Below are 23431 nucleotides of genomic sequence, written 5' to 3'. Positions count from 1 at the left end.
ACAAACAGTCCGGTGTTGACGGGATACCACATGGCGGAGGACACCGCGTACTTATGCCCGTGCTCGTGCTGCTTATCCATCGCAAGCAAGCACTTATGCCTCATGATAGCTCCGCCGCCCATGTTATCGGTTCCGCGCCGGACATCAAACACGGCGGCGGTAGCATCGGAGGCGCCGGATAACATGTACCGGCCCTCCGTCAAATCGAACTGGAGAGAGTTGACGGAGCCTCGATAAGGGGAGATGATGTCTTTGTGATTGGAGAGTTGGAGTGTTTGGATAACAGGTACCAGCCCTCCGTCAAATCTACATGCCCAATACCTCGAAGGAAAGCTACTTGCTTTTTAGAGTATGCACCATAAAACTTAATCGATTTGAGTTTGCAAAAGAGCCACACCAACTCTCTATATTGTTGGGCAACTTCAACTTTCCTAGCTTGGGAAATAATCCTGAAACATTACAGGCCAATGTGGGGATGTTTTACAGTAGGCATGGCAAAAAATATTGGGTCTTCAAAACTTTTATTCATTTGAGTAGAAAGAAATGTTCTATTTTGCTTGATAAATTTCAATAGAAGTACACTTACTAGGGTGTAAATATGTGGATACTTCAATGGTAGAAAAACATCACTTGGGTATTTACCTAGATCAGGTTCTTGTAGATAAGGGTAGATATCAAAGACTTGTGGGGAGGTGAATTTATTTATAGGAAAACTAATGAAAATTGTTTGAAAACTTTGAGTTTTAATGATAAGGACAAAATAAAGGGTAAAGTGAATAGTAGCAGGTTTGACTTTTTAGTATAAAAATGTGGTTTTTCGTTAAAGTGAACAGTACCGTGGGCTTTTCGTTAGAACTCCCTTTATTTATCCCATACTCGTCCTAATATTGCATATGATGTGAGTGTTGTAAGTTAGTTTATGCACTCGCCTAGTGAAGATCACATAGTTGTGGTAATATGAATTTTGGCATATCTGAAGTCTACATCCGGTAAAGGAATACTTTATGGAAAAACATGAGCATCTAAAAGTTGAGGGGTTTACAGATGCAAATTGGGCTAGCAATGCTACTGACAGACAGTCTATATCTAGGTATTTTACGTTTGTTAGAGGTAATTTGGTTACATAGCATAGTAAGAAGCAGAAAGTGGTGTCAATGTCGTCTGCGGAAGCTAAGTATAGAGGTATGGCACATAGAATGTGAACTTCTTTAGTTACGTAAATTTTGAGATGTCTTGGTTTTGAACTAAAGGAGACTATGCAATTATATTGTGACAATAAATCTGCAAGGAAGATAGTTGACAATAAATATGCATGTGGAAATTATCGACACTTTGTCAAGGAAAATCTTGAAAAGAAAATTGTCTCTATAACGTTTGTGAGTTCATGAAAGCTTCTTGCTCATGCAGTATCTAGTAAGGTTTTTCAAGATTTAATCATCAAGTTGGGCATGTATGATATGTATGCACTAACTTGAAGGAGAGTGTTGATTTGAGTCTTAATTGTAAATGTTATTGGAGTCATGTTTTAAGTAGGATGAGAATGTGTAATCTTTAGGATTTAATGTCCTTATATTTTGCAATTACTTTCCTTATAGAATAAGATATATGTGCCTATATATTATAAAATCCTAAAGGATCCCTCCAACCTCATCTTTCCAAATTCACTCATTTTTCTCTAATTTTAGTACGTACACCATCAGACTCCTTTTATGTTTCCTTTGTGTTGATCGAAGTTCCAACCACTCTATTCTTCTAGGGGTGGGCATAAAAACCGCCAAATCGGAAAACCGAATCGAACTGTGACAAAAAAAAACTGTAAAAAACCGCGTTAACCAAAAAAGTCAAACCAGAACAAAAATTGAACCGAACCGTTTCAAACGGTTCTGGTTTCGGTTTGGAAATATTAAGAACCGAAGGAACTGGATCGAACCGCTTTTAATATAAATTATTGTTTTATTAATATTTTTATATAAATAAGACATTTTTCCAAGAAGACCATGTGCATAAGCCCAATATTTTTCTTCACTTCTCTTCCCCTCCTTTGTTGTTTTATCACTTTTCTCCCCTTACATTATTTTTCTCCATTCTTTTCCGATATATTATGCATTATGTACATTTTAGTTTTAGTTTAAAATTTACACTCTGGTCTTGATATGAGTCGTTCTATCTTTATATATATATGGGTAAAAGACTGTTTACTACCCTCATGTTTCGTGGTTTTCAACATTTAGTACATTAATTTTTTAGAGCTGTTAGACCCACCCCGTTGTCTTATTTTCCCACCCACGTTATATTTACACCCGCTATAAAAAGTTAAAAAATTAAAATGTTATTTCTCCACCCACTATTATTACTAAAATAACCCTTAATATATATATATATATAATTATATAATTATAAACTCGTCTCTTAAAAAAAAGAATATAAACAAATAATATTATTCTCTTCTAAAAGCCACCAAAAAAAACACCGGAGTCTTCCAATCTTTAGCCTAATGTACATGTTTGGTCGTGTTTGAAAATGGAGGAGTTTACTCAAGTAAACCATTTCTCAACCTATAACCCCTGGAGTTATGCTAGGTGATTGATGGAAACAGCTTCAAATGGGAAAAAGTTTTATATCATATAATAATTTTTTCCAAATACCTGATACAAATTAAAGAAAACATCTTGAAGCTTAATAGTTTCGGGAGATTGTGAAGGAATCTCCATAGGTCCCATGAACACACTGATGGCATAGGATAGGAGCGTTATGACTCAGATCAGTGTCTAAATAATAAGGATTAAATAGAATGATGAGTTAGGGTTTGAGAAAGATAAATAGTCTAAAGAAAAACAGTAATGCAAAAGAGGGTAACTAAAGTCCTTATTAGTCATTTTACAAATAGACAAATTTGTAATTAAAAAAGTCATTAAAAAGTGGGTGGGAAGATAAGACATTGGGGTGGGAATAACAGCTCTCTAATTTTTTTTCGTTTCAGATTCATACCTAAAGTGTAAATTTTGGGACAGTCTCATACATTCGTTAGTTAAACTGTTAAATCTGCCGTTAATTGTGAAGTGGCGCCCATGTAGACAATGACTGGACACCACGTTTCATCCATGTTTTTTTTTTCTTCCTCCTCCTTCCTTATGAACACTAAAAATCATAAGCAAAAACTTATTTTAAATTATTTAAAATTTAATTTAAAATGGGCAGAAAATTGTCTTCATTAAAACCCAAAACCATTACACACAGAAATAACAAACATGTTAACAAGAGAACTAACTATGCAGCAAAGTTGTTAATTCTTTATATATACTGTGTAGTTTTGCCATCACTACCACGACTCCCACCGCCACATATAATATTGTGGATGCTTCTCTGTTAACTGCACTCCTTGTAGTTCTGGGGAACTCTTCCACTCAGAGCTGTTGATCTTCACCTTAGGGCATTTGTATATATTTACAGTTTTCAAGGATGGGAATTTGACAATGCAATTTCCAGAGAAGAAATCTTGCAGACTTGGTAGAAGGTAAAGTTGCAAACTTTGCAACTGGCAAAAAGAAATCTCACCATCATTTCCTGCATCATCTCCATCTGATGTCGTTGCCCCTATTTCTGTCATTCTTTCACAATTCCCAACCACCATTTCTCTTAGCCGCTTTAAAGTTTTGGCTATCGTATATGTTGCTAAATATTTCAAGCTGTGACAACCATATACTTCCAAAGTTGTTAAATTCTGGAAGGGAATAGCAGATGACCCTATATCCTTCAATTCTGGACATACCACCACTTGCAGAACTTCCAAGTTTGAAAAAACTGGGCCTGCCCCTGGGAAATTCTCGTTGCGTAGATACATCAACTTCCGCATTTCGTAAAGCTTCAAAACACTTATATGTGGGAAGGACGCATTTACATTATTCTCAAATAAAGAAACTTTCTGGCCCCGCGCAAACGTCAACGATTTTAGTTTCCTAAACAACTGTGATGTGGATGGACCGCACCTTATCTCCATGTCTCTGTCTAAGGCCATCGTTTCCAAGTTGGGGAATGATACGTCCTGAAATATTACCAACGCAAGAATGATAACGGCAACAAAAATAATAACACAAGGAGATTTTTTTTCTTCTATGAAGTAGCTTGAAAGGCTAACTTTCGTTTAAGAAAATTGTGTAATGTATTTTTACCTTGTCAATTAAGAAGAGAGAGTGTTTAATTGGAGTGTCAAGACCGTCCAACTCATGCTTCTGGAAACTTGAAATTTTGGGGACAAAAATATCCAATTTACCACATTCCCTCACCTCCACTCGTTTGAGTAGCGGCCATTCTGCAGCATGGATTCCTGGATAGAAGCTCTTAAGTTGGTCTAGATTTATAAATTCAATATTTGTTGCTTTTGGAAACACAAACTTAGGCATCATTTCTAGTCCCTCTTCCTTGGAAACGATTTCCTTCATTCCCTTACAACTAGTCACTCTCAGATGTCGTAGTTGCTGAAGACCTCTAGCCACTGAGCATGGAAACATATATTTCAATTTCCCATACCAACCTATCGATACCGAATCTAGATTTTCACAACCAGACATTTTCAACTGAGTCGTAGATGTGTCTGGTGTTTCTTTGCTCTCAAAAACCACCTCTAAACGATCGCACCCACTTATCGATAAACTTCTTAAAGCATTCAATCTCCCTGCAATACTAGGTGTAATGATGCTTATTAGTCTACCGCAACGATGAACGTCAACATCTCTAAGTTTGTAGAAAGAGTCTGGATCAAGTTTGTTGTGCCATACTGTAGTCGAAATAGATAGCTCATGGATGGACAATTTCTCCAACTTTGGAAAGCCTACCTGCATTCGAATTATGAAATTGTTAAATTCTTTCTTTGTCGAACTGAATATATTAGACATCAGATAATGATCTATAAAAGAGATACAATGGTATAATAGTTTTACCTTGTCGTCAAAAAGAAAGTATACTTCTTCAGTCTCAAGTTTAGGATCAAAGACAAATCCCTTCACTTCTTTACAACCCTCTAGTTTCAAACTCTCCAAAGATGGAAACTGGACATTACAGCTTCCTGAGCAGAATCTGGAGAGTTTTGGAAGATATTCCAGATTTAGATGTTGTAGCTTACAAAACATGACATCTGTTTTTTCTTCACCATATTCTTTTGTCGAAACTATCTCTTCCATTGATTCACATCCGGTTATCTCAAGTTTTTGAAGTTGTACAAGATTTCTAGCCATGGAAGACGATAACACAAAAGTTAAACGATCACAATCAGCCACCACCAAGCTTGTTAAGTTGGGCAACACAACCTGCAGTATTTGTACATTCCATTTTTAAGGGGAGAATTCACATTAATTGTTATTATCTAGTCAAATGGTATCTTTAGATAAAACTCAAAATCTCGTGCTAAAGAGCGTGGAGGTTCGAGTCCTCTTCAAGGCATAATATTGAATATTGAGAATGCTCATTGACTTGGAATAAGTTCGGCAGCGGATCACAAAATCTTGGTGATCTTCTCTATCTAATGAATGGGGAGTCTGCTTTGAAATCGTCCGCCCTGCATAGATATTTCTTGATCCGTACTTATACAAAACTGAACCACTTCAAATGATCAAATATATGTAAATAGAGCCACACAAAATCTAGGAGTTCTATGGTGGTTGTTTCATTTTTCTTTGTAAATCATATCCCTCGAATAAAAAAAAAATAATAAATCTTCACTAATGATATGTGTAAATGGGAAAGAATGACACCAGTGGCATACCTCTTCAGTAATGATATGTGTAAATTGGGCATTGTTTTCGACGTGGAGATGCTTGAGTTGTTGAAAATCTTCACTACCTGAGTGGTGCACAACATTATCCGCTCCCTCCGACCCATCCAAATACAAATCTTCACATGATCCCTTCAACAACATTTCTAGACCATGGTCCAATTCACAGCCAGTTGGGAGCTTGAGCTTCAATGTGTTGAGGGTTTCATCCACATCGTACCATTTCTGCCGAGTGCCGATTAATATTTGGTATCTTTTTAACTTGTCAGTGAACAAGTCCGTCGGAATACAGCAAGCATCTGGAACATGTATGCTTAATGCAGCTAAATGAGGCAAGTCCTTCAGTTCTGAAAGGCTAGCATTACTTCTTTCTCCGGTTACTCCTTTGGGCACCCATCTGTTGAAGCTGTTTTTCATTCTCAAGTCTTCTAGACTTGTCAGACGTGATATAACATTAGGTGAAATCACTTCAAGTTCAGAGCAGTCGCTTAAATCCAGCAGTCGAAGACGAGTCAATTTCCCTATTTCTTCAGGCAACTCTTTAAGCTCGGAAGATATAAAGCTGAGAATTGCTAGTTGCGATAGCTGTCCGACTAGAGTTATGTCTCGCAACACGCAACTATCCAAACACAATGTCCGAAGATTTTGTAGGAGATGAAGAGATGGAGGCAGCGACGAAATACGCGCTTCGGTTAAATCCATAACTTTAAGCTCTTTCATCTCCTCAAAGAAGTTACCTGGGATTTCAAGCAAGTCACATTTACATCCCAAAATAAACAACTCCAGTTGTTGGCATTTCAAAACTTCAGGAAGCCTAGGGATGTTTTTGCAAGACAAAGATATCATTGTGCAATTTTCAGAAAACTCCTTATCGTTTGGCCATTCCTTCAAGTCATCTCCTTCTGCTCTTAGTAAGGCACGGTGGCCTTTGGATGCAATCGAGATGGCAACATCACGTAACAAATCATGCATTCTGATTGATGTATTGTCCTCGGAGTCCAGTAACAGACCAGAATCTTTAAGCTCTTCAATCCGCGAATGCAATGCATATTGTGCGTCCTCCAATGTATCAATGTTCTTAAACAAGCCCAAACCAATTGTATATTTGAACAAGTCTGTCAGAGTTGCGCCTCCCACAAGATTTACCAAAATTCCACAGATCAAGAATAATGGCTTAAGCTTTTTATCATTCAATTGATTGTAACTCCACTCTAAAGCCGAGTATGCTTCTTGTTCGGCTGAGTCTTCATTGTCAAACTCTTTTAGGCTTCTCAAGGCATCCTTCCATACTGGTAAAGTACTTCTATTTCTTAAAGAGCTTGCGACCGTGACAACCAAAAGAGGCAAACCTCCGCATTTTTTGGCTACATCGTTTGCCACAGTTCGCATTTCGGGATTTTTAACAACATCACCTGCCTTCGTCTCAAATAAACGCCAAGCATCTTCCTTGTTTAAAACTTGAAGTGCAAAGTCTTTTTGCGTCCGCTTCTCTGAGGATAGCAGTTTTCGAGTTCTGGATGTCAACAGTATTCTACAATTCGGCAGACAAGGAAGTCCAATACTCTGCAAGTCAATGCTTTCCCAAATGTTGTCTAAAATTAAAAGAACTTTATTTTCTTTTATCCTGTTACATAGACGAAGTGCTCTTACTGACATAGTTTCGCTTTCTTTAACTTCCATACCCAACTTTATGGCAATTTCTTTTTGAATTCCTTCAAGGTTCGGATTTTGCACACTTTTTACCATAACTGCATCAGCAAATAACTTTTCTTTTACAGCTTGCCTAAGAACTTCTTCAACCAGTGTGGTCTTCCCCACGCCTCCAATACCATGCACCAAAATCAGGTCGGTATTAGGAATTCTCAGTTCATCCATGATCTTCTTGACAATTAAAGTCCTCGAATCAAATGCCTCATAATGTTTGTGAGATACCATGGTTATGTCTTGTGGGCGGACATTGTACGAAATGCTAGCGAAATCTCTTTTGTCGTAGAGGTTAAAAACCGCCTGCTGCAACTTTGTTGTTCTCCTGCCTAGCTTGTAACGGAGCACCGGGTTTGGACAAAGCCCACGGAGACAGCTCATCTTTGCTTGCGTATCACGCTTCCATAATTCGTTCGCCTTCTCGGTGATCTCAACCATGTCTTTCAGCCAGTTCTGGACGTCAGTTTGGATTTCTTCACCTTTTTCTTCAGCTCGAACAACCTCGAGTTCTAGCCGCTCTCTAGCGGCACTTAATTCGTTCATTTGAGTCTGTAGTTTCTCAAGTTTGCTTTTGCAGTGAGTTAGGTAACCCACTTGGCGTATAGCCGGTTCAACTGCATACTCGGCAACTTTTCCGACGATTTGAATGACAATCTCCATGCCTGCTGATGAATACAAATTAAATTAGAAAAAATGGAGCTGAAGAAATACTTTACTTTTCTAATTGACTTATGAGTTATGATCTTTCAACAACTTATAAACACATTACATTTCAAAGTGTATTATGAAAAACGGAAAATTCTATTCCACTCCTTGAAAGAATTACTTTTTGAATAAAACCTTGTGTAAGATTAGAAACTAATTCTAGTTTCTTGGCATTTAATTGTAATTTTCGAATATTAATTACGTTGTAATAATTATTGTTTTTTGTGTAAGTTATATATTGGTCCCACATATACTAAAAATGTTATTTATCATTGATAAGTATTATTAAGTTCTCACAATAAGAAAAGTCATATATTGATTATCTGCTTTTCATTGTACGCTCCATATGTTTGTTATATGCATATGCATGTTTAGATACCATAGTTATGTATAGATACATTCGTACTGAAACTTATGTGGGATACATTTGTACCTATACTTATGGATACATATGTACTGATACTTCCATACTTACAAGTTCTTTTTAATTTTTTTTTTTGTTTTGTTGTTGACTTTTTTTTTTAATTATAAGAATGTGAATTTTGAATAAATTTCGGATGGTAAGTTTATAAATAATAAATGTGCTATAATTACTTAAAGGGTTGTTTTATTAACACCCCTCATTTTGTTGACTGCATTTTACATACTTAATTCACCCCATATTTTTTTAATTTAAAATTTATTTTAACACACCCCACTCATTTTCCAGTACTACCCTCGCACCTCATACTCTCATATACCACACAATCATCAACTAACCACACATTAAACTCTTTATCTCTTTTAAACAAAAGAATAATCCACATTTGAAAGACGAGAGATGTATTAAATTGTTGTATAGAATCTCTATCTTGCCGTTTGATTTATATAAACATCAAAGTACTCTCTCACATTTTCTTGAACAATCACGTTGGATTCTAAGAAGTGATGGACAAACAGTAATGAAACATCCCAACCCTCTTTTATATTTTAAAATTGTTTTAAAGCCTTAATTGGTGAGCCCGTGGGGCCCACCTTGTTTATTTTTTTTATGTTTTCTGATCTCTCTCTTCTTCTTCTTCGTTTCTCCCTCCCGTAGCTCTCTCCTTCTCAGCTCTCCCGTCTCTCTCTCCCTCAACCTTTCGCATCTCTCTCTTCCCCTGGACTCACTAGGACCGAGTCACCATCGAAGAGAGGCTCGCAACGAACCCCGGACCCTGCCCTGCGAGTTCGACGGCACGGAGTAAGCTCCGGCGAGCACCGCCCCTTTCGAGGCCATTTCCGGCCAAACCACAGCGAGTTGGCCGGCGTGTAAGGTATCAATCTCTTCGTCTCGTCGAGTACTACAACTTTCCTTTTTGTTTCACTTACTTTCGTTGAGTATTGAAGAAGTTATACTCATTTGAATCTTACCCAGTTTTCGGCGAGTCCGACAGATTTCGAGGCATTTTCCGGCCAAACCACGGGGATTTAGACGTCGTGTGAGGTACCATTCTCTTCGTCTCTTCAAGGGCTACAACTTTCATTTTTGTCTTGCTTGATTTCGTTGAGTATTGACAAAGTTATGGCCATTTAAATTTGGGTGGTTTCCCGGCCGAAATTCCGGCCTTCTCCTTCGACAAACCCAGGCCATCCGGCCTTTCCCTCTCCCTCGGGCCTTAGGCCCGTGTTGCCTTAGCCCAGTACCCTAACCCATTCAGTTTTTATTTTTAGTTATATGTTTTTAAAACCCAAAAGGCTCGGGCCCTAGTTTTGGTTGGCCTTGGGCCGGTTTTCAACCCAGGGGCTTAAAGCCCTGATTTCTGTTAGGAGGCCTTAGGGCCTTGTGTAGTGTGTGTGTGTGTGTGTGTTTATAGTATATGTATGTGTTTGGGCTTAAACCCAAACCCCTTTCCTAACCCTAAACCATTTTAACCCAAAACCTTAGAAATCCAAACCACCCATTTTCACCCTAAACCCTTTTAACCTTAGAACCCTAAAATCAAAACTCAATAAATCCTAATCCTATTTAACCTAAACCCTAATCCGGATTTCAAGCCTAAAACCCGTTAGACCTAATTTGACCGTTGACCTCCGGTCAACATTGACTTTAGAGTTGACTTTTCGGGTTTTCGTCCGGGACCCTTCTTAGGGTAATTCGACGTTCTGAATCCGTTTCCAACGTCCGTTTTCCCAAATCCAATTGCTATTATACAGTTTTATTAATTGAACCATTTATGTGCTTAGGGGCAATATTGGTGACGTTAGTTTGCGTGGCTCTTCGGCGGCTAAGTACGGTGAGTGGACCCCTTCAAAAGCATGTTTTAATAGTAGAAATGCATACATGAAATGCATGATTTAATGATTACGTTTTATGAAACGTTTTGAGATAACATGCTTACTGAGGCTACCTTGAATTATTACTATTTTTCCTATAACCCGTGTTCTTATAGAATATCTGATTGATGACGATATGATATTTAGAACATGTTTCGAACACCTCTTTATAGTATAGATGATGGATGACTTTATACTATGAAGTTGTTTTTCAATATATGTATGTTCAATGGTTTTGTACTTACCTAGTGGTCTTTTCCGCTACGGGACGTAGGGATAGATTCCGGTCCGTCCCGGGCGACGGTTTGGTGTTGGCATAGGGCCTGGAGTGTGTTTCCTCTGGCTATTTAACACAGGGACGGGGAGCCGGCATGGGGCCTGAAGTGTATTTTCCTCTGACTGTCTGCTCAGATACGGGGAGCCGGCATGGGGCCTGCAGGTTATCGGACAATTCACTAGTGATTATTATATATGAGTTATGATTTGAGATACTGCACATCATGCTAGGTTTCGGAAAACCTATGTTCATCATTATATATTTGTTTTCATAAACCTGGGGGTTAGTATATTGATAACTGTTTTATTATATATATATCAACTTGGTCCACTCATGTTTGTTTTGCGCCCTCTTCAGGATTTAGGATCGAGGCGTACAATCCCGACAATCAAGGCACTTCCGCATCGGCATCTTCGAGTCCTCTTGGTGTGGGACTCATTCTTTTATTCATTCCATTTTATATCATTCTTTTAGTGTTCTAGTTAGTTGTATGCTCTGAACACGTTCCTTAAATGCATATTCCTTATTCTTTTACATTTATAAGTTTTATCTATCCTTTATTTTCAGCAATTGCACTCAATAAATGGCTTTCGTCACCCTCGGGTGTCGGCCAGCACGTGACCATCCTGATATCCCGAGGATATCGGGATCGGGGCGTGTCAGATTGGTATCAGAGCGTGGTTTGTTGAGAGCATACTTAGGGTTCTTTTCTATTCTCTTAAAGTGTTGGTTTTGACATCATTTGGATGTCACGACTTCCGGATTTTGTGCCAGTCGGTGCAGTTGTGTGAATCTCTCTCTGATTGAATTGTCACCTTCTTGTTGAAATTCAAGAATTCGTGTCGGGATTGTGCCTCATCGGTGACGTGTTTGAATCGTTGGACGACTTTCAGCATCGGATCGATACTCAGCGACGTGTTTTAAAAATCTCAATTTGAGGAATTCTGGTTAAGACCAGCTATAGATTTGAAATGGCGATGCCACTCTGCAACACGCGTTCCCTAGGAATTGCGGGCGGAGTCGGCTCTACATCGAAATCTTTCGAAACTCCTCAGTAGCAGACGTTATTCTCATCAATTTTCAAATTGAGTTGCAATTCTTGTTGTTGTTGTAGTTGGATTTGGATGATGAATATCCAGTTTTGTTTGGATAAACAGATTCCTTGAATTTCACCTGGGTTGGGTACCTGGTGGCAAACCCTAGTTCCTCGTCCGCGTACTTTTTGGCGAAGGTGAACTTAGTCTATTGCTTGCAGCCTAAATGTTCAGTCTTGTAATTTTCATTGTAATGGCTTGAGACTCTACCATGTTTATCATTGTACGAAGATCGAACTTTACTCTAAACTTCTCTGGACTCATTGAGCTTTGGTTTGCTCAAGAGCATTACTTTAAGGTAGCCAATCGTGTCACTGCATGCATACGCAGGTTGCTTTGTATCTTTCTTCTTCGTCATTCTGCTGATTCAGAGGTTCTATGTTTAATTTCTGAACTTTGAAACAACTCTCACAAAGTATTGTGAATCTCGTAATGTTTTTGACCTCGTCAAATCTTATTATCAGTTCTTAACTATCCTTGAGCTTAGCCCTATTTCCTTTTGGCTAAGAACCAGTTGACCATACTGTGATGATTTGCAAAATAATCAGAAACAATGACTCTATTTCTGCATCTTTATCTTCCTTCGCTTGTTGGTTTCTCAATGTAAAATTGAATCATGCCGGAACAATATGAGCTTGTTCTTGGCGTGGTTTCTGGTTCAAATCCTGATTTCTTGTAATCTATCTTTTTATGGACTTGTTTTGATCCTCAAATTCTTAAGTATTCTTTTAGCCTTCTCGACATGGTTTCTCGCCTAACCAGTGAGAAATTCACAATCGATCGTTTCGGTGAAAGTGGGCACCCAGTTCGTGTTGATTCGGACATGAATGTTGGGAGCATAATCTTTTCACAAGCTTACCAGACTTACCATAAAGAATTTCATGTGGGTATGAGGTTTAAGCTGTATTTTGGTAAGAGACTGGTGAAGATTTTGGTGCAGAAGGTCAGCATATTGTATCACCATCTTACTAGAATTCATAGGCATCACATCGGTTATTTTCCAACTATATGTGTTCGCCTCAACGCACATTTCCACTGCTTCATTTCTGAACCTTATTATTGTGAGTACGTGGTTGTTAAAACATTTCTAGCAGATCTGTTTGGTGCATTCTGAGATGGCACTACAGGACGGTCGAAGCGAGAATTGGATAATCTTTACACTTCTCTCGAAATGTGCGTGTTGTCTTTGGTTGTTAGGATAACCATTTGCGAGTCGTTCTTCTTTCCACCAACTTTGATCTTGTTTGACTTGAAATCTGCAACTAAGCAAAAATGGAGAGGTGGATTGAGCACTACAACAATTCGTAAGAGATACTGCGTGTTGAGGAAGATGACTTCTCGTTTTCTGCTTGCTTGATTTGAGCTTTTGGGTCTACTACTAACATGGTAGCCACTTCTCTTGAATCCCAAGGTACAATTTTCAAATGGGTTCTTTACTGGTGAAATTCTGAAGTAGTTGGTCACATTTGGAAGAACTGAGAAGGATATGATGCTTGGTGCTGGATAGAGTTTTATGACGGCAGTTTCTGTTTTGTTCGGTTTGGTGTATGGTACTTTTTACGACCTGGTACGATAGTTTTTCATGGAAAACACTGGTTGACTGAAAAGTCTTGCGAACTTGTATTTGGAGGATCGATCCTACGATATGTGAAATTGTACACCATTTGAGAAATTACTACTTGCCTATCGAGACAACAAATGTGAGGTCGATATTGCGGGCTGCAGACTATGATATCGATAGCTTATTTGGTGGGTTCGTTAAGCAAGTGGGCAAGAAGATTCGTCTACAGCAGCTGATGCAGATTCAGAATTTATATTTCTTGGGACTCGACCTAAAGGCACATCTATTCTCAGAATATATGACATTTCGAATTCTTGGGCGAGACCCACTCTCATTTTTCAATTTTGGTTTTCAGTATAAGTATTTTAACTTCATTTACTCTAGTTAATTGTTTTGACGTTACAAATGTTTTTGGAAAAGTATTTATGTTTTCATTTTTAAGTTGATTCGAGTTTTTGAACTATATGTTAGTACATATCTATTTTGACATTATCTGGCCTTAAGCTATTTTGTGTTTTCAACTTTATATTTTATTAAAGTATGTGTTCTATTTTTACACTGATGGAAAAAAAAAAAGTTTGAGCCTGGAGGCACGAAAGATGGAATCATTGCAGCCGATCGCGACGGCATGGCATTTTCCCTTTTGTGAAACCGCTCTTACCTGATCTCTTCGTTACATATATATATATATTATTCTTCTTCCTATTTTCAAGTATTTTCGGTGTAGTATGTTGTTTTAAATTTCGAGGACGAAATTTTTTTTATAAGGGTGGTAGATTGAAACACCCCAACCCTCTTTTATATTTTAAAATTGTTTTAAAGCCTTAATTGGTGAGCCCGTGGGGCCCACCTTGTTTATTTTTTTTATGTTTTCTGATCTCTCTCTTCTTCTTCTTCGTTTCTCCCTCCCGTAGCTCTCTCCTTCTCAGCTCTCCCGTCTCTCTCTCCCTCAACCTTTCGCATCTCTCTCTTCCCCTGGACTCACTAGGACCGAGTCACCATCGAAGAGAGGCTCGCAACGAACCCCGGACCCTGCCCTGCGAGTTCGACGGCATGGAGTAAGCTCTGGCGAGCACCGCCCCTTTCGAGGCTATTTCCGGCCAAACCACAGCGAGTTGGCCGGCGTGTAAGGTATCAATCTCTTCGTCTCGTCGAGTACTACAACTTTTCTTTTTGTTTCGCTTACTTTCGTTGAGTATTGAAGAAGTTATACTCATTTGAATCTTACCCAGTTTTCGGCGAGTCCGACAGATTTCGAGGCATTTTCCGGCCAAACCACGGGGATTTAGACGTCGTGTGAGGTACCATTCTCTTCGTCTCTTCAAGGGCTACAACTTTCATTTTTGTCTTGCTTGATTTCGTTGAGTATTGACAAAGTTATGGCCATTTAAATTTGGGTGGTTTTCCGGCCGAAATTCCGGCCTTCTCCTTCGACAAACCCAGGCCATCCGGCATTTCCCTCTCCCTCGGGCCTTAGGCCCGTGTTGCCTTAGCCCAGTACCCTAACCCATTCAGTTTTTATTTTTAGTTATATGTTTTTAAAACCCAAAGGGCTCGGGCCCTAGTTTTGGTTGGCCTTGGGCCGGTTTTCAACCCAGGGGCTTAAAGCCCTGATTTCTGTTAGGAGGCCTTAGGGCCTTGTGTAGTGTGTGTGTGTGTGTGTTTATAGTATATGTATGTGTTTGGGCTTAAACCCAAACCCCTTTCCTAACCCTAAACCATTTTAACCCAAAACCTTAGAAATCCAAACCACCCATTTTCACCCTAAACCCTTTTAACCTTAGAACCCTAAAATCAAAACTCAATAAATCCTAATCCTATTTAACCTAAACCCTAATCCGGATTTCAAGCCTAAAACCCGTTAGACCTAATTTGACCGTTGACCTCCGGTCAACATTGACTTTAGAGTTGACTTTTTGGGTTTTCGTCCGGGACCCTTCTTAGGGTAATTCGACGTTCTGAATCCGTTTCCAACGTCCGTTTTCCCAAATCCAATTGCTATTATACAGTTTTATTAATTTGACCCTTTATGTGCTTAGGGGCAATATTGGTGACATTAGTTTGCGTGGCTCTTCGGCGGCTAAGTACGGTGAGTGGACCCCTTCAAAAGCATGTTTTAATAGTAGAAATGCATACATGAAATGCATGATTTAATGATTACGTTTTATGAAACGTTTTGAGATAACATGCTTACTGAGGCTACCTTGAATTATTACTATTTTTCCTATAACCCGTGTTCTTATAGAATATCTGATGGATGACGATATGATATTTAGAACATGTTTCGAACACCTCTTTATAGTATAGATGATGGATGACTTTATACTATGAAGTTGTTTTTCAATATATGTATGTTCAATGGTTTTGTACTTACCTAGTGGTCCTTTCCGCTATGGGACGTAGGGATAGATTCCGGTCCGTCCCGGGCGACGGTTTGGTGTTGGCATAGGGCCTGGAGTGTGTTTCCTCTGGCTATTTAGCACAGGGACGGGGAGCCGGCATGGGGCCTGAAGTGTATTTTCCTCTGACTGTCTGCTCAGAGACGGGGAGCCGGCATGGGGCCTGCAGGTTATCGGACAATTCACTAGTGATTATTATATATGAGTTATGATTTGAGATACTGCACATCATGCTAGGTTTCGGAAAACCTATGTTCATCATTATATATTTGTTTTCATAAACCTGAGGGTTAGTATATTGATAACTGTTTTATTATATATATATCAACTTGGTCCACTCATGTTTGTTTTGCGCCCCCTTCAGGATGTAGGATCGAGGCGTACAATCCCGACAATCAAGGCACTTCCGCATCGGCATCTTCGAGTCCTCTTGGTGTGGGACTCATTCTTTTATTCATTCCATTTTATATCATTCTTTTAGTGTTCTAGTTAGTTGTATGCTCTGAACACGTTCCTTAAATGCATATTCCTTATTCTTTTACATTTATAAGTTTTATCTATCCTTTATTTTCAGCAATTGCACTCAATAAATGGCTTTCGTCACCCTCGGGTGTCGGCCAGCACGTGACCATCCTGATATCCCGAGGATATCGGGATCGGGGCGTGTCAAGTAAGAACTATTTTTATAAGATCATGTCAGTTTTGTTTAAATGGCTTTTCCTTTTGTGTTTTCAAATTTGTAAAAAGAACACATTTATTTGTTTAAAAACTTCCAATTGACATACATCATTTTATGAAAGATTATAACCCAATTCCAAATTCCTTTGAAAGGTTATGGCCTTGCTTCAATTCCAACAAGCGAAGAAACATCTTCATCATCAAATAGCCACAATAATAATACATACTAGCCTTCATGCACGTGCTCAAATGCGTGCGCAGAAGGCATTTCTAAAATCACGGCATGCTACGTGCGACTTACATGTTTTAAATGTGCTTATATGTGTAAATTGACAAATGAAAAGTCAAATATTTTAAGAAATGAATAATCTTAGATTATGCTCGAAGAAACCTCTCATAAACCAATTAAAGCAGCTGAATCCACATAATAAAATCGGTCTTTATAGAATTTACATTAATAATTGAGAAAAAATATTTAATAAATAACCGATTGAATCACATTATTGCTAGCCCATTATGAGACTAAACCCACCCTCATCCCCCTTAGTGTAGATAATATCGTTTGTTTAAAAAAGAAAAATCATTTGACAACTAATTTAATCATATTATTATCCGCGTGTAAAAGACCTTATTCGTGCTACGCGTGATTTACACGTTTTAAATGTATTTATATGTGTAGATTGACAAAAGGAAAGTCAAATATTTGAAGAAAATGAATAATCTTAGATCGTACTAGAAGAAACCCTCATAAACCAATTACAGCAACTGAATCCACATAATAAAATCGATCTCTATAGCATTTACATTAAGAATAGAGAAAATAATATTTAATAAACAACTAATTGAATCACATTATTACTAGTCCATTGTGAGGCTAAGCCCACCCCTCCATTTTAATGTAGATAATATCGTTTGTTAAAAAAAAAATCATTTGACAACTAATTTAATCACATTATTATCCGCGTGCAAAAGACCTTTTTTTATAACCGGCATTATACGCCTCTTAAGATGTTATCAACGTGTTTAAAAATAGAGAAAATAATATTTAACGAACAACTGATTGAATCATATTATTGCTAACCTATTGTGAGGTACTAATTAAAAAAAACAAAAAAAAATAATTATTAAAAAAACACTGTTAAAATAACGAAAATAACCCTACATTATTTGATGCATTATTTTGGGATGCCTTTGAAGTTTTTTGTCTTGGGGGCATTTTTGCCCAAATATTTTGTTGAAACTTGGTGACACCAAAAATACTATTCACCTTTTGTGTTGGCTTTATATATAGATAATAATATCTAAAAGTTTACAACAACCTCCACTTTTCTTCCTATTTTTTGGATTTCAATTAGAGCAGAGCTTTACAAAAGTCAAATTTATATTCCATTATTTAAATAATTTCTTGAAAGAGAAAACCAACCAATGAACGGAAAGCCAAAACTTGAATTTTTATAAAACAACACTTGTATAACACTTATACCAAAATTTACTCACATTCTTAGTTGTAAGTTATTGATTTGGAGTCAAAGCATAATCCATTTAGAAGGGAATGTTGGAGCTAAATGAGATTTGGTTTTGATCCTACAACTTGGAACACAAGAAATTTGTTTGTGTTTGTTTGCTTGAATTCCATAAGGCTAGTGTTATGTAACTGCTAGTGTTAACCTTGTTGTTAGTGAACTAGGTGTGGACTTGGTTTCATTAGACAAGTGTATGCACCAAATTAGTTTTTTAGATTGAAGGGCTCAGAGTAATGGTCTTTGTTTGGTAGTGAAGGGGAAGAGATAAGAATGCATGAAGGATGCTGAGCTGCTACTATTAGCTCAAGCATTTCATCTCTAGATTTCTCTGATTTTCTTCATTTTTTTTCAAGATTACATCATGTATGTACACTGAACTATTGCAGATTTAACATAAACACGATAAATAATCAACACACTGACTAAAAAGTACAAGCTTGCATGGCACCAGATTTAGAAGCAAACCAAATGACCCACTATTTACCAAAAAATTCACGATTGTTGATTTTTTTTTTTAATTTTTTTTTATAAAAAGCATAGGGTTAATTTTTATGACCTAGGGTTAAGCGATAATGAGTTTAGGACTCCGCCCAAAGGCCGAGTCCTAAACCCTAAATTATAAGCTACACTAGCCCACATCCCGATTCCGACACCCTCATCTATCCACTTGTCATGTTCCAATTGATTCTTATTTGTAAAATATCTTTAGTGTTATAAAGTAAATCGATTCTACAAACTATTGAATCCGGAGCATTTTTCCATGTTATTAAGGGCTTAATTACATGTGAAAAGCCCCTAAATCAAATCAAATCAAATATGAAGACAACCACCAAATTACCATAAATGCGATCCAAGATTCAAACTCAAATCAATTATGGTTATAATTAAAGAACGTACCCTTAGCTCTGTTGGTTATGGATAAAGTGAGTTGCTCTTCAATATATACGTTCCTTAGAGCACCAATACAAAACGGTCGTTCTGTAAATTGAGAATAAGCTAATGAAGTAAGAAGGGAGAGAACATAATAATTTCTTTTTTTTTTCTTGCAAAGTTCTGCGGGATACAATTGCAATTTTCTATCTAAAAGCAAAAGGAACTGAGAAATCTAAAAGCATTAAGTTTTATCTTCTTCTTCTAAGTTAAAATGCGTACCCTAAAGCTAAATGAAGCAAATTTTTATGACAACAGAAATATACTTCAAAGAAAATAAGGATATAGTGTGGTTACCTAGTGATTTTTTTTTTTTTTTTTGGATTGGAGTTTGGTTCAAACAAATTTGAGAGGACCTTTTTTTTCAGCAATTCAGCAGGACTTCACCACTACCAACATTCTTAGCTAGATAGAGAACGTTGTATGAGTGCATCGTTATTATCTACAAACATGGAATTGGAAAAAGATATAACTATTAGTTCAACCTTGAACCAACTTCTGCCTATATACAATGACAAAAACAAATCACAATTTCAACTCACTCTCTCATCAGAATGTATAAAATAATCTGAATTAAAAAATTCACGAATTAAAATTATGATATTTATAAATCTCAAAATCACAAAACTCCCAAAATTAAACAAAACAAACTCCACATATGTGTTTTTCATGTTACAATCTCGAGCAGAATAGACTTGCGTACAATTTTTATAAAACAACACTTGTATAACACTTATACCAAAATTTACTCACATTCTTAGTTGTAAGTTATTGATTTGGTAAAAGTTGGTGAGTCATATAATGTATTGATACATTCATAGCTTTTTTAATCAATTTTTACATACAATTAATAATATCGGTTGTATGTTACACTCGTTGTTTCCAAAATTTGTGTTCTCAGAATTTTATTTATTATTAATTCATAAGAAAACAATTTTTTTTAAAAGGCAGAGAATGCAATAAATAACATATTCATCGAGCTAAGAAAACTAAAAAGTTACTCATTGCATCAACAAATATAGCTAGTGAGTCAGCTTGAATGTGCTGCTTAATTGTGGCTAGAGAAAAATTGATATGTCTCTATAAATTTATCCGACCTCCAAAATAGGTCCTTTTAAAAATTTAAAAAAAAAAATTATCCATGAGTTCCAAAAAAACTGAAACCTGTAATAATGCTGAAAAGCGTATCTGATGAAAGGAATGATGAATGAAAAAATAAAAACAAAGAAGGAGAAAATGTGAAATTCCCAAATTAGTGTTACACTAGCAATCACCTTGTTTATGTTAAAAAAATAGTTTAAATAATGTTTTGTTGTAAAGTATGGAGAGAATAATTTGCTTCAGTGTTCTTGAATTTGCAAACATTTGGAGCACATCGCAAATTGTTGTTGTGTGTCACTATCAATGGAGTTTGACAACAGCTGGCACCTAAAAAAGCAAATAATTTGTTATTAAGCATGCAGACAATATATTCACATTTATCAAACAATTATTCCTATTAAATACAAATTAAAGCAGATTATATATATATATATATATATATATATATATATATATATATATAGGAATTGCTTAAGGGGAGGGATCCCTATTTTTTCAAAAAAATGGGGACACACCGTTGGATTTGAATTAAATGAAATCATGTGGTTGAGATTCTATGGCCTGTGTTTTAATCTCAACCACACAATTTCATTAAAGTCAATCTAACGGTGGGGAGCGTGTCCCCATTTTTTTTGAAAAAATGAAAATCCCTCCCCTTAAGCTCCCTGATATATATATATATATATATATATATATATATATCTTATTTACTAAAACTAATCATGGTGGAACAACACAATCATATACTTAACATGAAAATTCTTTTAATTTTTAAATATCTTTATAATTTTCAGTTGTTAGCTCAGATGAATTAAAATTTAGAATTTGAATTTTTTTTTTTATAAAAACATGATGAAAACACTTCTAAACAACTTAATCACCAAGTGAGTTAAGAATTATCAAAAAGTTGATAAAATTATATTGTTAAATCTATATCAGAAAAGTTGAAATATCTCAGGACAAATAGATTGGTAACTATTAACGCAAAATATTAATTAATTGAAACCATTGAGGAAAAAATCGAATTTGAGAACATTTTTTTCAACGGATTTTGCTTCGTTCTTCACATTCGATTATCTTGATTAGAGGACGATCAAATATGTAATTTAAGGGTATTCAATTAAAATTTAAAGTAATTGTATAAAATTCAACATATTCAATCATGTTTTTATGATAGGTTATTAAAATTCTTAAAATCCGATTGTATTCAATTAGAATTTTAATAAAATTTATACTTTGTAAGTGTATTCAATTACAAATTGAAAATTTGATTTTAAAGAATTGAAAAAGTTAAGAAATTATAGAAAATTTGAGATAATTTTAAGCATTCATATATCTCACAACTTTCATAAAATTTAAAAAAAAATTAAATCAAAATTTATAAAATATCCCTACAAATCAATTAAACTATATAAAAATTCATTAAAATCTTGTAAATTCTGAATTGAATACGTGCACCTAACACGACAATTCACCGTAAAAAAAATAGAACCATTATCCCTCATAAAAAAAATGAACTATTATCCTTATTGCGATGTATTTAATGGGATCACAAACAATCCCATGATATCTCATAATATCATGAGGGCATAAACACATACAATTATCAAGAAGAACACAGAACCATTAACCCACTTCTCCACCGCCTTGACCGCTTTGATTTTTGGGTGAGTTTGGGTGGTGTTTGGAGGTGATACGGTGGGTTTTGCCGAGAGGGAGAAGGAGAGTTGCAGAGGGCGACAGATGGGAGGAGTTTGTGAGGGATGAGAGAGAGTGACAGTATTGGAAGATGGAGGAGTCTGAGTGTAATGAGAGATCAAGTGAGAGGCGTGGGAGAGACGACTTAGTGGGAGGGGTACAATGATGAGAGAGGAATTATCTAGAAGAACACAGAACCATTAACCCAATTCCGGAGAATGAGGATTCTCTGTGTGAGGATTCCGAGAATCTTCAGGTTGTGTCCGTTCATCGTAAATCGGACGGTTATAAATTATTTTAAATATTTTTATTTTATATTAAATATAAATAGTATTTGATGAAAACTGATCTACAATATACGATGAACGGACATGATTTAAAGATTTTCAGGATCAAGACCCGAAAAGGATCCTTCTGGAATTCCGGAGATCCAGCTGGAGGGCAGTTTCGGCACATCAACGAAGAAAAAGAAAATAGATGGCTGGCGCGTGGAAACTGTACAAAAAAAGTATGGAAACGCGTATGATTGACGTGCATTATTGACTCACTGAAAGGAAGGAAATAGATGGGTTGTCAACCCCCATGTGCAATCCCAATTACATTATTTTGATCGGACGACATTGATCTGGACGGTCCTGATTCAAAATTATTAATTTTAAAATTTAAATTTATAAATACATTAAATCTAACGGATGAGGTCGAATATGATATATTTAACTGTAAAAAAAAGAGATCTAACGGTCTAAAATTAAATCAACATACAATGCTTTGTTTCGAGAAAATAATCAGTTTAGTGTTTTTTCATTATATATCAGAGTCTAATTATTTTTCAGTCAAAATGTTTATGAAATTAAATTAGGATAATCTATATAATTTTTAATTTTTAAAAGGTTACTTAATGAACATAATTCAGCTTAATTTCATTTCTTAATAATCTTTCGTTAAAAATTTAACCTATAATAGTTGGAACAGAAAAACTATTTTTGAGTTAAAACCTAAATTTTTTGTCTTAATATTTGGAGATGGTCTTATTATAGGTATAATATGAGACTTTTTTAGATAACTAACTGTATAAGATATATGAGATCGGGATCCTGTTTTCACTAAGTTTATTCACTAAGAATTGAGGAACAATTAAACAGAACAAAAAAACAAAGCAAATGAAGTCAAATAAGAAGATTAAATGAAGGTTGTGATGCTCTTTCTTTGAAGTAAACAAACAGAAAGAAAACAAAAAGGTTGCTGCAACGAAGAAACTGCAATTACATGCCTAGACCTAAAACTTTGGTCAACTTCTCAGGGTTCTAAATGGGTATACAAGAATAGGAACCATCGGTTCCAATGTAGCCAAAGAAACTCAATTTTTTTTTGTGACATTTTAGGAACCCATCTATGCATACTGCATAGGAATGATTCAAGCTGCTATAATCACTTATTATGTTTCATATTTATATGTATATGTCTGCTTTTCAGAGTCTTTCTTGCAATTTACTTATACATGCACTCTGGCATGCTAAGTTTTAATTGGATCCACAAAAATCATGAAAGAACCAAATTTAGTTGGGTTTGGGAGAACAGATAAATATACAATGGACATAAATTTTTACAGGTTTTGACCAAATATATAACTTTTTCACTAAAGGGTCAGTGATGAGTTAGGGTTTAGGGTTTAAATTAGGCTGTAATGCTTGTTTCTTTT

The 23431-nt window shown here is 36.2% G+C and overlaps 1 protein-coding gene and 2 long non-coding RNA genes across 12 annotated transcripts; 2 read left to right on the top strand and 1 right to left on the bottom strand.

The window, feature by feature from the left end:
- Positions 1 to 3191: 3191 nt before the first annotated feature.
- On the bottom strand, positions 3192 to 22083 carry LOC103443108 (probable disease resistance protein At4g27220). 10 transcript variants are annotated; one of them, XM_070826134.1, is made up of 10 exons: positions 21636 to 22083; positions 20208 to 20361; positions 19231 to 19375; positions 18901 to 18981; positions 15778 to 15965; positions 10717 to 10904; positions 5759 to 8136; positions 4938 to 5303; positions 4170 to 4832; positions 3192 to 4042 (listed from the first exon to the last, which is right to left on the bottom strand). In XM_070826134.1, the coding sequence occupies exons 7-10, from the start codon at positions 8129 to 8131 to the stop codon at positions 3320 to 3322; spliced, it is 4125 nt and encodes a 1374-aa protein (XP_070682235.1). In that variant the 5' UTR covers positions 8132 to 8136; positions 10717 to 10904; positions 15778 to 15965; positions 18901 to 18981; positions 19231 to 19375; positions 20208 to 20361; positions 21636 to 22083; the 3' UTR covers positions 3192 to 3319. The 10 variants fall into 10 exon arrangements, with proteins under 10 accessions (XP_070682235.1, XP_070682233.1, XP_070682236.1 ...); XM_070826132.1 differs by having other exon boundaries at positions 5759 to 8133; XM_070826135.1 differs by lacking the exon at positions 10717 to 10904 and having other exon boundaries at positions 5759 to 8133.
- On the top strand, positions 9246 to 11282 carry LOC139197967 (uncharacterized). The gene is made up of 4 exons (XR_011583397.1): positions 9246 to 9471; positions 9573 to 9641; positions 10382 to 10431; positions 11106 to 11282. It is a non-coding gene; the product is annotated as an uncharacterized lncRNA (long non-coding RNA).
- Positions 14413 to 16343, top strand: LOC139197968 (uncharacterized). The gene is made up of 4 exons (XR_011583398.1): positions 14413 to 14534; positions 14636 to 14704; positions 15443 to 15492; positions 16167 to 16343. It is a non-coding gene; the product is annotated as an uncharacterized lncRNA (long non-coding RNA).
- Positions 22084 to 23431: the final 1348 nt, after the last annotated feature.

The sequence above is a fragment of the Malus domestica genome, chromosome 08 (genome assembly GCF_042453785.1).
Source record: "Malus domestica chromosome 08, GDT2T_hap1".
In the NCBI taxonomy this organism is placed as follows: Eukaryota; Viridiplantae; Streptophyta; class Magnoliopsida; order Rosales; family Rosaceae; genus Malus; species Malus domestica.
This window is presented reverse-complemented; position numbering and strand designations above follow the sequence as displayed.

What these genes read in the sequence shown, in the direction of transcription:
- LOC103443108 (XM_070826134.1), bottom strand. Translation starts at nt 8,131, where the DNA reads ATGGAGATTGTCATTCAAATCGTCGGAAAAGTTGCCGAGTATGCAGTT. An exon ending in ACTTTCTTTTTGACGACAAG is followed by an intron (nt 4,833 to 4,937) that starts GTAAAACTATTA and finishes ATTCGAATGCAG; the next exon opens with GTAGGCTTTCCAAAGTTGGA. An exon ending in CTCTCTTCTTAATTGACAAG is followed by an intron (nt 4,043 to 4,169) that starts GTAAAAATACAT and finishes GTAATATTTCAG; the next exon opens with GACGTATCATTCCCCAACTT.